We start from the raw sequence: 13,543 nt of genomic DNA, 5'->3' as shown, positions 1-13,543 counted from the left end.
TTTTCTCACTAACGAGAATAGCGTGGTAATGCACGTTCACAAACTATAGGCTAACGTTTCATTTCATTACACTTGGGGTAGAGATGTTTTCAACAACTAAGCCGGATTTCGAACAAGGATCGCATGGTTAGAAAGCGAAAGCCTCAACCACTCACTCGTTATTACTTGCAGTAATTTTTCACTTTTATTCATTTATCAGTTTTGTAAGTTTACTTAAGATAAGTAACCCGGTAGTAAATTAGTAATGCTGTGGTATGATGGTTGGAATACAATTGACATTGTCAGAAGTACGATACTTTTAATTTTGGTGTCTGGTGTACTAATGTGGATAACTTGGAAAAGAAGAGCACAAGATAGTCCGCCTGGAACTAATGGAATACCTTTTCTTGGAGTTCTTTTGTCAATGGGGGTGAACTTGCCGGAAAAAATTATGGAAAAATGGTTTGTCAAGTATGGACCGCTGTATATGGTCAAGTTTGGTTTCACAGATGTTGTAGTAATAAGCAGTTCAGAAATTGCATATGAAGCATTTGCAAAGAACGATTGCTTTAATGATAGACCGGACTCCGTGCCAATTTTTGCTGGGAAAGGTCTTATCTTTATCAACTATTCAGATTTCAACAAAGAACAGCGACGTTTTGGCCTGCATACTCTTCGAGATTTCGGGATGGGCCGACGGAGCTTAGAACCTAAGCTGATTGAAATTTCGACTGACCTTTGTCAAAAAATTGAAGGAGCCTGTGGAACAAAAAATAAATCCAGTCCTATTGATATACATCCTTTTATTTATGAAACAATTTCAAGTGTCATATCTTGCATTTTGTTTGGCCATGACGTCGGCAAGGAAAATCCTGATTTCAGGCAGTTGATAGCAGATTTGACAAAAACGGATAAAGAACATAAATTAGTCGGGATTATGATGTTTGCTCCCTTTTTGAGACGTTTTCCAATTTTTTCCAAAGTTTGGAAAAACTCCTTCCTGTTCGGAAAGAGATTTAGCAATGAAATTCTCAAATTGATAGATGAACATGAACAGTCACGTGACATCAAAGAACCACGTGATTTCATGGATTGCTTTTTAAACGAAATCGACAAAGTTGATAACAATCTGCCAGCTTCAGGTGATCGTTTGAAAGTGTTATTTCTTTAATTCTTTTCACTCACATTGAAACGCTGTTCACACAATAAAATATAGAAATTTAAAATGTAATTTTAGCTTATGTATTTTTTTCACATTTAAACATAGCTGAAATGTGCTTTGACATGGTTACCTTTATGATTAGACAAAATTTTAATTGTCTATGATTGATGAATCACCTTTTTGCCAAAATTGTATTACCTTTAATAGTAAAAAAATGTTATAGTTTCAAAATCAAACGAAGTAGGCTACGGTTTTAAAAGTGGTAGAATATTTTTGATCTCATAAAAAGATGGTGAAACGCTGTATAATCTCCTTAAAGGATCAAGAATAACTTTTAAAATTAGTAGCCTACATTTACAACACTAAAAGAACTTTTTCAGTGTTGAGAAGGAGCGATCTTCCTGACGCTTCCTTTTGCAGTCGAGCTGAAGCTTTTATTTGTAACTTTTTACCCGTTTTGTTGTCGCATTTGTAGCTCAATTGATCGTTGTGCACAAAAAAAACGGCAAGATCACATAGAGCTGGTTCGATTCTCGGAGTGTGCGCTTGAATAACGCACTTCAGGGACAGCTCTTCATTCAGCGGCATTTAGTGGATGGCATAAAGCACAAACAAGAAGCTGAAATTTTACTTTGCCAATCCCAGTGACTAGGCTTGCATCAGTTCTTGACAATCTTTACAACAACAAGTTTGCAAAATTGAAATTTTAAAAGTTTTTCCAGTTCCAGGATAAACATTCTGACAATCAATCAGTCGTTAAAGTTTTGTTATCTTAATAAGAAGACGTATTTTTTTTTGTTGAAAAACAATCGCGAGCAACACTTATTTGAAGGTGCAGCAAAAGAGGAAGCCGATGGCTGGCAAAGCCAGTCAAAAGACGAATCGGAATATTGTGACTACTCTAGTGATTGGAAACGCTTTTCATCTTTCACCACCGATCAGCTGGTGGCAGTGACCCGTGACCTCTTTACGGCTGGAACCGATACGACGGCTACTACACTTCTTTGGATTCTTCTGTTTTTATGTAAATATCCACAAGTTCAAAAGAAAATGCAAGAAGAGATTGATGAGGTTTTGGGACACAGTGGAACTCCACGAATGTCTATAATCGAAAAGTTTCCCTATGTTAGAGCTGTCATTCAGGTAGGAATTAAAATAAAAGTTATGTATGTCTTAACTATTCGGCTATTGTGTTTCATAATTGTGATAATGATGAAAGTCATCAGTCGACCTAAACGACGTCACTCTAATGTTTAAATGCCACTTTATGGGTCAAAAACTTAAAGTGCCTCTGACAGGAAAATAAATTCGCAAAATTTTCCTAAGATACCAAAGAGATGACACTAACAAACTTCCCTGACCAGCAAATCGTAAAAAATATCAACAGGCTACTAAGTTACACGCTTGTAAACTTTCGTTCACTTTCGGCGAATCTGGCACTCATTCAACTGCGAAAATAAAAACAGCAACACCACTGTGACGTCACCATGGGTGAGAAAGATACTTTCTCTGTGGTGAGTTGGTAAGGTATGGTACGACTACTGCAAAACGTCAACGTCAATGTGTGGGGCTCTGTTGGTCTAAAGAATGTGCAAATTGAGAATTACCGAAATGAAAAAGTCAACTTATTATTACTATCAGGTTTAGATCAAATAGGTTGAGTTTATTTTTATCAAACAACATCTCAATTCAATTGAGATTGCAGTTTTTTTAACCTCTTGTAGGGCTACAATTTTGATAATTTTTTATTTGTCCTAATCTGGCTATAGCCATTTGCAGTGTAACAGCAGTATCTCACAAACAGTACCGTACCCTTAATTTATGGTTGAGGTAATGCCTGCAAATTGCTGTTTATGTGACAGTGTCGTGACAAAGACATGTGCTATCTTTTAGCGCTTTCAAACAAAACAAGGTGCTGAGAAGGAAATAGTCAAAGTTTTCTTCAAGTGTTCGAAAGTGGGATGGGCCATACAAAACTAGTCGTCTATGTTCTCTTCACTTCACTGGAGATGATTTTGTTAACACTACCAACCCGATTTGGATCTTCCCAGCTATGAGTGGCGTGCTGGGAACTCTAGGTGGTGAGTTTGCCACAAGTGCGAGTCTATGCCTCAGCCCAATGAATGTGTATGTTGCCATGAAGTGCCACAGACAAAAGAATTTTTGAAGAAAGACAAGAAAGACGCATCTAGCTGTGTTTCCAATTTGACCGATTTTGAGGCACACTTACATCCTGCACTTCTGGGTACTTTTTTAATGAGGAGCAGGAAGAACTGGAGAAAAAACAATAAACCGAAAGGAGAAAACGGAGACCTATCAAAAGAGTAAGGATGTTACATTAGGTTAAAAATACCCTAAACGCTAAAGAATGCACACTAAAAGAAGTGATTTTATTTCCTTGCAGGCAGAATCAGTAATTAGTCGCTTACAGGCATGTATTGGAGAGGATACTAGGCTACAAGGTGATGCTCTCGGAAGCAACAATCGGATTGTGCTGCCGTCATGCATTGTTTGGCGAATCCGAAACAATTTTCCAAGTCCAGATGGCCATTACACCGGATTTCAATGGCCAACTGAAGGCACATTATGAGAGAGAACTTTTATTTATTTATGAATAGTGATGAATGATGATGAATTAAATATGAATGATGATTCGCACGATTTCTTCATTTTTCACTTCAAGTATATTTTAGGCTTTGTAGGAACGTATCCAGTAGGCTACAGTTTTATTAAACTGCAAAAAACAATAAATCTTTGAAAAAAGCAACCGCTTGTACCAACTCCGACCAAACTGTGATCCACCAATTACATCTAGAAAGCATTGGTTTTATCCGTCGCTAACGACGCCCACCCAGGATGACTTAATAGCCTACAGGGGTGACGAACCTTTTTGCGGTCGCGGGCCACTTTGTCAATTACACATGAGTTATCGGGCCACACAACTTTTTAATCGTAACCTACTATGAAATCTTGTAGAAGCGACTCAAGATATTAGCCTATTCATGAAAAGTAACAAACGGCAGATGAAAGTAATAGGCCAAAACCCACACAGTTGGAATTATCTTACGCAGAATCGAAACATACAACAGTAAAAAATAAAAACATTAACTTGAGCAAAAGAGATAGAGCAACAGTACTTGCACTGATAATGAAGACAGTTTAATTTTCGAAGCGTTTGCTTTCATATGAGTATTATTTCTTCTTTTTTGGCTCTATCCTTTTTGCTTAGTTGACTAATTGTTTCGACCATTATGCTCCGAAACAACAAATCAGTTAATGAAAATTTTTTTTAAACAACAAACAAAAGCCCATGCGAATCATACAGCTGAAGCTATGTAATGCAGCATTGAAGCACAAAATATTAAAAATAACATTGAAGCATTGGATTTTGTTCCTTAGTGGGATTTTTGAAAAGTTTTTTGCTTGACTAAGCGTTCAATATTAGGTCAAACAGACGATGTGGCAACTCTCAACTGCATACTAAGATTTTCATCTGTCAGCCTCGAGCCCTCGACCTGTAACGACTTTTTAAGCAATAAGTGTTTAGGACAAGAAAATAGCAAAGGAAAAGTGTAGCCTACCAGTGAAGACATAAAACAGCTTTGAAATGACTTTTGTCTTTAATGCATGAACGATTGTCAAATTGTATTGCGGGCCGCACAAAATTCTTTGACGGGCCGCAGGTTCGTCACCTCTGACTTAATACCACCAAAGTCGTCCCAGAGCAGTGAAATATGGAGTTTCGCCAGTGGTGGCGCTGCGAAGCAGTCGTTTTGTCTAAATTTCGCCCTAACCAGTCGAGCTTCGAGGTTAAGATTAAAAAGTTCGCTAAGCATAATTCTGCGCTAAGAAATGCTTAGAAAAGTTACTATACTTGGGTCCAACCTGTCAGGGGGACTTTAATTTGTTGCACGCGTGCAATACAAGGTCCGATAGGTGCTGGCACGTTGTTGTGCACCCCAAATAAACTGACGTGGCATTTAAGGCAGGAAATCTGAATTCTTCATTACTTCTACTCGGGACAGAGGCAATACCGGGATGACTTTCTTTACTAATTTTTCTTGCGATATGGATACATAGAGGGTCATTACAAAACTCAAAGATTGGCAGACTGCAAAAAGTTTTTCTTGCTTTTACGTAAATTAATTCTTATCAAACGAAATGCTATATTTTGCTTGAAATTTTGGGTTGCTGAAATATCGGCAGAACCTTACTGCAGCAGTTTGAGGCTATCTACCGTTACCACTGTAGTGTGAAGCCTACCGCTGCATTATCATGATTTGAATAGTGTTTAAATAAACATGATATCACGTATTTCCATGCATTTGTTTTGGCAATACACACTTTGTACACACGTGGACAGGTCACGCATACATTGTACCCTGATAGCCTATGCGACATATAGAGGTAGCCATCAAACTGTAGTGTATAGCTACCCCAAATTTTGTCCCAACACTATGACCCTCCAGTTGTCCATCTTCTGTTTGAGTGAGCAATCCCTAATTTTACCATCCTAAACTTTTACGTAAAATTTGTATTTCACTACTGCAACAAAGCATAGCATAAAAGAAAACTGTAGGCTGTGTTTTGGCTAGTAAGTTGTGTGTTGATTTTCACCACTGTAGTTTAAAAAAACCAAGCGATCAATTGAAGTTACATTAGACTAAGTATTTTTGGTTTTGTAGTACTTTGATCAAATTGCTTTTTTTCTGAGTTTCCTTGTAATTCTCGCTTTACTTAATTAGGTTATGACCCCCAAATAGGATTGTTTTCTTTTTTATTGGATAAAAATTAAAAACCTAGTCATTCTAGGCCTGAATACGTATTCCATCAATTTACTGTATGCTTTGCAGGAAGCCACAAGAATGCGTCCCATCGTTCCCCTGAACGTACCTCACAAAGCATCTCGCGACGCTACTTTGAATGGTTATCGCATTCCAAAAGGAGCCATTATACTTACAAACATATGGGCTATTCATCATGACCCGAAAATATGGAAAGATCCGAAAAAATTTATACCAGAACGACACCTTGATGCCGGCGGAAATTTTATGAAGTCCAAAGATTGGATGATTTTCAGTGTTGGGGCTAGAAGTTGTCTTGGACAGCAATTGGCCAAAATGGAATTATTTATTTCTACTGTGATGATGTATCGTCGATTTCGATTTACTTTTCCAGAAGGAACAAAGCCAGATATGGATGGAGAAAATGTGATTTCTTTGAGACCACATCATTTCAAAGTTATTGCTCATCGACGTTGACGAGAAAAAATAAATTATTTAAGTTAATTTATTTGAGTCCGTTTTGATAGATAACACATAGATATAAACGATAGGCCTACTGTAATTGTAGGCTATGTAATAGGCTGGCGCAAAATCTCGAAAAAAATTTTTTTTTCTTTTAAACTTTTCGTCAGTTTGGAATATTGTTCCTTTTGGTAAATGTATCTCCTACACCAAATTTCACAAAAAAATATTAACGTTTGACCCTGGTTCACCTGGTTTGAATTTTTTCAAAATATCGAATTTTCGCTTATCCCTGAAACTGCTCACCCGCTATCTTCTAACGTACTCTAGCATCTTAATGGACACAATAAGAGGCAGTAACACAAACTTGTAGCAAGAAAAGTGGTTTAATTAGCAACTCCATGAACACTGACACGTGTATTACTCTCAAAATGTCGAATTCTACCACATTTCAGACATGATTTTCTTTGTGCATCCTTCACCGTAGTAAATATCTACTGCTTTCAGTTTCTTGAATCATTTGACGATGTTTATCGATTTTCACAGGCCAACAAAACTTTTTTTTATATAAAGGCAGTCATTTTAAGGTCATTTTAAGGTATTTCGAGGCCCCTTATTCTGAAAATGCACTAAGTTTTCTCGAATTGGCTCTAGTTTTTGAGTTACAGCAAAAATATTTTTTTCGTAATTTTTGAGACCCTTTGGATTTAACGTCGTGTCGTTTACTACATAGACAAAACTGGAAGTAATCCCAGGCACATTTCTGAGTTGTATTAACGCTATTTGGAACCAATCACGTTGATTACAACCCAAACAAACAGCTATTTAACGTTTACTGGCCTAGTAACAATCAAAATATGATGTGAAGTAAGCCTGAGGATACAAGATGTAGAATATAGGTCTATAACTTGCGTTTTGCATTAATATATTTGTTGACTTCAACAGTATCAGACTTACTAAGTAAGCTACTAAGTACAAACAAAATGCATACATTGATGTTTTGCTTAACAAACTAGACAAATAAGCAAAACAAAGCTGTCGATGAACAAACGCAACTCTTTATTATGATTGGCCTACTGAGCAACACCCCATCAAGGTATGAAGGCCATTTATATAATTACAGAATACAAAGTTATGTTATTCAGTAAAGTAGCTGCTTAGAATTTTATCCTTGCTGCGGAAGAACGTAATCTTGGCCTTGGAGTCAAGAATGCCATGTTGATCGAGATGAGGAGCCAAGATTCCAGCTACCACTTTTGATAGCTAAATCTTTAACTACTACAGTAGGTAGTAGAAATGGTTTTGAGAAAAAAAAACTTGACCTTGCTCCAAAACACTACTGAAGGTATTGAGGTTACTCTCAGTCATGCCCGTTTTCCTATTTTTTCAAGCAAATCACCACTTGAAACTAAAGAGGGCAAACAAAAAACAGAAATAGCAACGTCCATGCAATGGCTGCCTTGCACACTCCATGTAAACATGATGTTCCAACTTCCTTCGAACATCCTCACCGTGCAGGAGTATCAATTTTCATGGTGATGCCACGATTTTCTTTATGCCATGGCACTCTGAACTTCTTAGCCTTGAGCCCAGAAACGGGTTTGCGTGCAATGTTTGCATACTTTATAGGAGGAACCCAGGACTTATCTTGATCACCCAGCTTCATGTCAAAGTAATAATAATAATAATGCTTGCTTTTATATAGCGCTGTATCTATCGCAGAATGCGTTACTCCTCTACGTTGCCTCATGCAGCAAAATATATCTGGGTTGTTTGTACAGCATCCTACTTGTCACAGGCATATTTTATTAGCCTATATGCCCTTTATTTAGCCTATAGACCAGAAAAAAACTTCTTGCAGCAAAGACTTGGCCTTAACAAAGGCTTAGAATACAATTTCATTTGTACAGTATCCATTTCAGTAGGCCTACCTATTCAATATAAAGCTGCATTCATAAACACATGACTTTCGGGATATTTTTCTTGTGAGGTAGGCCTACTGATTCACAACTGTTTTCATTGAATATTTATGTCTCCCTTAGGTTAAACACAATTCATTTCAACCTTTGCTTGCGTTTTGAACTTTCGTGCAATATGAACCAGTTGAACTAGACAGGTGCAATTATGACATCATAATGGTAAACAGGGCTGAAAATAAGTAATTTGCTAATTGAAAGCTTTTGAGAAACGATTTCAAAAATATTTTCATTGTCGAATATCTCGAAAACTAGAGCCAATTCGAAAAAACTAAGTGCATTTTCGGAATCAGGGGCCCTGAAATACCCTATAATGACTCTCATCTTCTGTGCCAAATTTTTTTTGTTGGTCTATGTTATAAATTCACTGACTGCGAAAAGGTTGTAAAATCAACTAAAATGACACTAAAAGCATGCACTATTAGTGACTCTCAGACTTGGAGTAGGATGAAGATGTTCCACGTGGAAGTTAACAGAGTAAGTGACGTCAAAATCACGTGGTCAAATTTTGAGAAATCCCCTCTTCAGATACTGCTAAACCACTTCAAAATTTACTAATTTTTCAGAAAAATTCAGAATTTCTCCTTGGGTGAACCAGGGTCAAAGGTCAAAACCCAGCAAAAATTTTTGGTTTACAAATATCAGTGAGCAAAATGGAACATTATTCCAAACTGACAAAAATTTTAAAGAACATCAAGGAAAATGAGCCACCCTACTATGTAACAATACAAAGCTATTGCCCACCTAATGGTGAAACAGAAAGTCAGTTTCACAGCAAGGTAGTTCTAAAGCAGCAACATCAGCGTACATTTCACCAAGTCGATGCTTCTCAATGGACAGAGATGGGCAAGATCACCAGTATTGGTGATCTTGAAGATCAAGATCAAGATCACCAAGAATAGGTGATCTTGAAGATCAAGATCAAGATCACCAAACTAAGTGATCTTGAAGATCAAGATCAAGATCGTGATCTTGAAGATCAAGATCACTTTCAAGATCACTTTTTGTGTACTTGAAAAAAAATGAAGTTTTTGGTCAATGATGTTGCAAAAAATAGTTACTATGCTGTATAAGCAACCCGGGTAAAGGTATATAGTTGGTATTGCTAACTTTTACTTTTAACTACTCGATCGCTGGCCTAAGGATTGTAATGAGTTAGTGACTGTTGCTATTAGGCCTATCCAGGCGCGGATTTATGGGGGGGGCTCAGGGGGCCCGGGCCCCCCCGAAATTTTGTGAAAATTTGTATGTTTCCGCATCAAATGGTTTGATATGCTTCTAAACAGCTGATATTAGTCCCTCGGCATCACAATTGATGAAAATGGTTGTTTTAATGTCTATTTTTTAGCATATCGTATATGTCGTAGTATCATTGTTCATATCTGTTTAGCTTTTTCTTTCTTTTTAATTGATTTTCAAATTTTCTGGCCCCCCTCGAAAAAAACTCTTAGATTCGCGCCTGGGCCTATCAATTGTTGACGTAGTTTGCGTAGAATCGCAACGTCACCCCAAGGCCGAGGTTAATTACAATAGTAGCCTACTGAAAAAGCAATTAGTTTTATGCTTTTTATTTATAATAAATAAATAATAATAAAGTTTAACTGCATCATTTTTTACCAAATTTTTGTCTGGTTTATGTTGGAGTTTTTATTCGTGTTACTAAGTTGTTTTAACTTTCACTGTGTTATGTCAATGTTTATTGCACCATTTACCCACCTGGCAACCTTGATACTGTTGTCTGCTATCAAAAAAGTTCCAGTGGTTTGCGGTCAAACAAACCGCTCCATACTCAGACCGTAAACAAGTCTTGGTCTGGTTGATTTGCTGCAATAAACCACTTTACATGACCAAAGTCGGCTAGAGTCCAGATTTTTTAACACCGCCATTCTACACTTTTGAAACATCTAAAATTGGGTCAAAGAAAGCAAACATTTCTTTAAAATTCACACATGGAAATTGTGAACAAAGTTAAATCATTTTTTATTATACGTCAACATAAAGTACACGGAAGTTGACTTATTTATTATGACCAACACCGAAAACTTTTTCAATTTTGAAATGGCAACACTGACCAGATTAGATGGAGATTTTAAATCGTCTTTTGTTCGACACATACCAGATTAGCAGTGGCTTAATGTTAGTAGTCGCCACTAACTACTTTGTACAGTACAAGTTTTAAAAAAATGCCTCTATCTAGGAAGTAAACTTTAATTTTAAAGTGATCTTGATCTTATTGTTCTTCAAGATCAAGATCACACAAAAAAAAGTGATCTTAGATCAAGATCAAGATCACCAAAAAAAAAGTGATCTTGAAGATCAAGATCACGATCTTGATCTTCAAGATCACTTGTGATCTTCAAGATCAAGATCACGCCCATCTCTGTCAATGGATATGTGTTAAAATAAAGCAAACCGGAAAGCAAAGACGCCACTCTCGGTAATGTTGTTAACCCAGCTGGTAGTCTATAGGCTATATCTATAATGTAGGGCTAAGCTACATTGAAACTTTGTGTCACCAAAGAACATAGAGCAGTGGTTCTTAACCTTTTGCCCTATTGGAACCAATTTGAAATTACCAACCAGTTCTCGAACTTTCTTGCGGTGGCTGAAAAGTAATAATCACCTACAGTTCAAAATGTTTGTTGAGACCTGCTGGTAATAAACATTACTTCTTACGTCATGTTATAACTTACCTTGTTTAGGATTTAGCATCTTCGCACCACCTAGGAATAGGTTTTGCACCTTTTAATGGTGCGTGCACCCCTGATTAAAGGCCCCTGTCAATGAGCTTCTCTTTTACGTCGTGTAGGCCTAGCCCAACGTACAGTTAACAACTTCGTTAAAAAATAAATCAGTGAAATCCTTATGCGGTTATGAAAAAGCCGTTCCAACCTAATTAGGAAGAAAAATAAATCTAAATAGACGGTAAATACTGAATATACGGTAGCCTACATCAATCCCAGACAGCCACTTTAGCTTGTCCGGATTTGGTACAGATCTGGTAAGATCCGTATCCGATCTGGTTGGTTGGTTTAGTTGGCTGTGTTTTTACGCAGGGCCGGTTACCAAGATTGGCAGAGTGAAGTTCCCCGATTGTTGAACTGTTGTTGCCGGGGATTTATTCCATCCACTAGGTGCCGCTGAATGGAGAGCAGTCTAAAAATGTGGTAGCCACTTTAACAAGTCGAAACTCTGCCACTGAAATTGACTACAATGCAACCGCCAACCAATCAGAACGCGTTATAAGAGGCTACCGTCCAATTGTGACGCTTCTAGCACTCATCCAGAGAGTTAATGCTTGTTTTGAACTTTATTTGGTAATTACAGAAGAAAAAGAGCAATAGCAGTGGTGAGAATCGAACACGCGTCAATGAAATGACTACTTTCTAGCCCTAACCCTAACCCCTAACTAAGCCAACCAGCTGACAAAAAATCCATCACTTAGTTTGCGTTCTATGATCTTCTTTTCACCATTTTTTACGTCACTTTAACCGTAGCTTATGATTGGTTGGCGGTTGCATTGTAGTCAATTTCAGTGGCAGAATTTCGACTTGTTAAAGTGGCTACCTAAAAATGTATTGCTCAAGCGCACACCCGATAACTGAGTCAAGGCCTCTTGATCTTGAGTCGAGCGCATAATCACTGAGCTGACGGTTAAAAGCTGGACCTGATACAATGGCTGTCTGGGATCATTTAGCTTACTTTTTCTGATGACATAATTCTTCAGCCAAATCGACTACAAACAATGCTAAACGAACATAAGGCGGAAAGCAAAAAGTCGGTCTTCAAATGAACATGAACAAAACAGAAGTCATCTCTAATACATTGGCAGAAACTAGTAGCTTAGCAGTATTATAATTACACTTTGCCTAATGGAATAGCCTAACCATCGAAAGAGTTGATCCATATAGCCTATTTATCTTGATAAAAAAGTTGCAACTATCTCTAGCAACGAAAACGAAATAGCACGAAGATTATCATTTGGTTAGCAAGCCTTCGGCAGAGCAAGTTCAATATTTAAGTCAAAATGGTTGGTTTGTTTGGTTGTTTTTGAATCTTTATCCTCAGATTGACAAAGCCTTGATTGGTTATTTCTGGTAGTCTCGCATACTTGTAGGTAGAGGCTCTTGACTCATGGCCGGTTACCGAGATTGGCAGACTGAAGTTTTCTGATTGGTGAAGTTTTGTAAAATTGTTTCAATCTTTCAAAAAAAAAGAAGCAAGTCTGCATCCGATGCATCTTTCCAATTGTTAGCCTACAAATGGGGCAAAAGCTTGGAACCTTACAAAAAGTTAACCATTTAACTGAGATCAATGCAAAGACCACATGAACGGATTATGATGGGTTTAACGTAGGGGCAGGGGGAATACCGGGACGACTCACTACTAATTTTTCTTGCGATATGAACAGCTGGAAGGTCACTGCGAAATTCAAAAATTGATAAACGTTTTCTTTGCTTTTACGTAAATTAATTCTTACCAAATGAAATGCTATATTTTGCTTGAAATTTTGGGTGGTAGGCTATAACATCGGCAGAACCTCACTGCAACAGTGTGAAGCTACCTACCGTAACCACTGTAGTGTAAAGCCTACAGCTGCATTATCATGATTTGAATAGTGTTTAAATAAACATGATATCACGTATTTCCATGCATTAATTTTGGAAATAGTAGGGGAGAGTGGGGCACAATTGGACATGGGGTACAATTGGACATCGCATTTTATAGAAAAAATTAAAAACTCTGGAAGTCCCTGCCTTGGCAAAAAATTAGTTTCATATTAGTCGTTATACTGTGAAAATTCTAAGAGTTTGTGTTGGTCGTGTATTGAGTTTGGCGGTGGGAAGTCTTTTAGCACCTGCATAGTATTTTTAGCAGATTTTGTTTTAATCGTAATTTTTTTATGTAAAGTAAAGATTTTTAGATTTTTTCTTTTTCTGTTCAAGCCATATACAGTAAAATATCTTTTCATTACCTTTGCTTTGACCTGACTTTTAGAACAGGTTGTCCCTGCCCAACTTTAAATCGATGTTGGTGTGTGGGGCACAATTGGACACAAATTTTGGGGTACAATTGGACAGCAACACACATGGTAGATCATACTGTAAAAGTAGTTCTTTTAATATTGCATGGTCTCATGCAACGCAATGTCATTTAAACGTTGTAATAACATTAAAAAT

At 37.3% G+C, this 13,543-nt stretch overlaps 1 protein-coding gene across 1 annotated transcript; it reads left to right on the top strand.

Annotated features, from left to right (window-relative positions):
* Window positions 1-267: 267 nt before the first annotated feature.
* On the top strand, window positions 268-6,448 carry LOC145772055 (cytochrome P450 2J4-like). Its single transcript, XM_082583864.1, has 3 exons — window positions 268-1,121; window positions 1,974-2,284; window positions 5,995-6,448. The coding sequence occupies exons 1-3, from the start codon at window positions 323-325 to the stop codon at window positions 6,400-6,402; spliced, it is 1,518 nt and encodes a 505-aa protein (XP_082439990.1). The 5' UTR covers window positions 268-322; the 3' UTR covers window positions 6,403-6,448.
* The last annotated feature ends 7,095 nt before the right edge of the window (window positions 6,449-13,543 follow it).

The sequence above is a fragment of the Aplidium turbinatum genome, chromosome 6, assembly GCF_918807975.1.
Source record: "Aplidium turbinatum chromosome 6, kaAplTurb1.1, whole genome shotgun sequence".
In the NCBI taxonomy this organism is placed as follows: Eukaryota; Metazoa; Chordata; class Ascidiacea; order Aplousobranchia; family Polyclinidae; genus Aplidium; species Aplidium turbinatum.
The sequence above is the reverse complement of the archived record's forward strand: the minus strand, read 5'-3'. Positions and strand labels throughout refer to the sequence as shown.

Bases quoted from the DNA above. Each gene is read 5' to 3' on its own strand.
- LOC145772055 (XM_082583864.1), top strand. From the start codon at position 323: ATGTGGATAACTTGGAAAAGAAGAGCACAAGATAGTCCGCCTGGAACT. The intron at 1,122-1,973 runs GTGATCGTTTGA...ACTTATTTGAAG, and splicing joins TAACAATCTGCCAGCTTCAG to GTGCAGCAAAAGAGGAAGCC. The intron at 2,285-5,994 runs GTAGGAATTAAA...TATGCTTTGCAG, and splicing joins ATGTTAGAGCTGTCATTCAG to GAAGCCACAAGAATGCGTCC.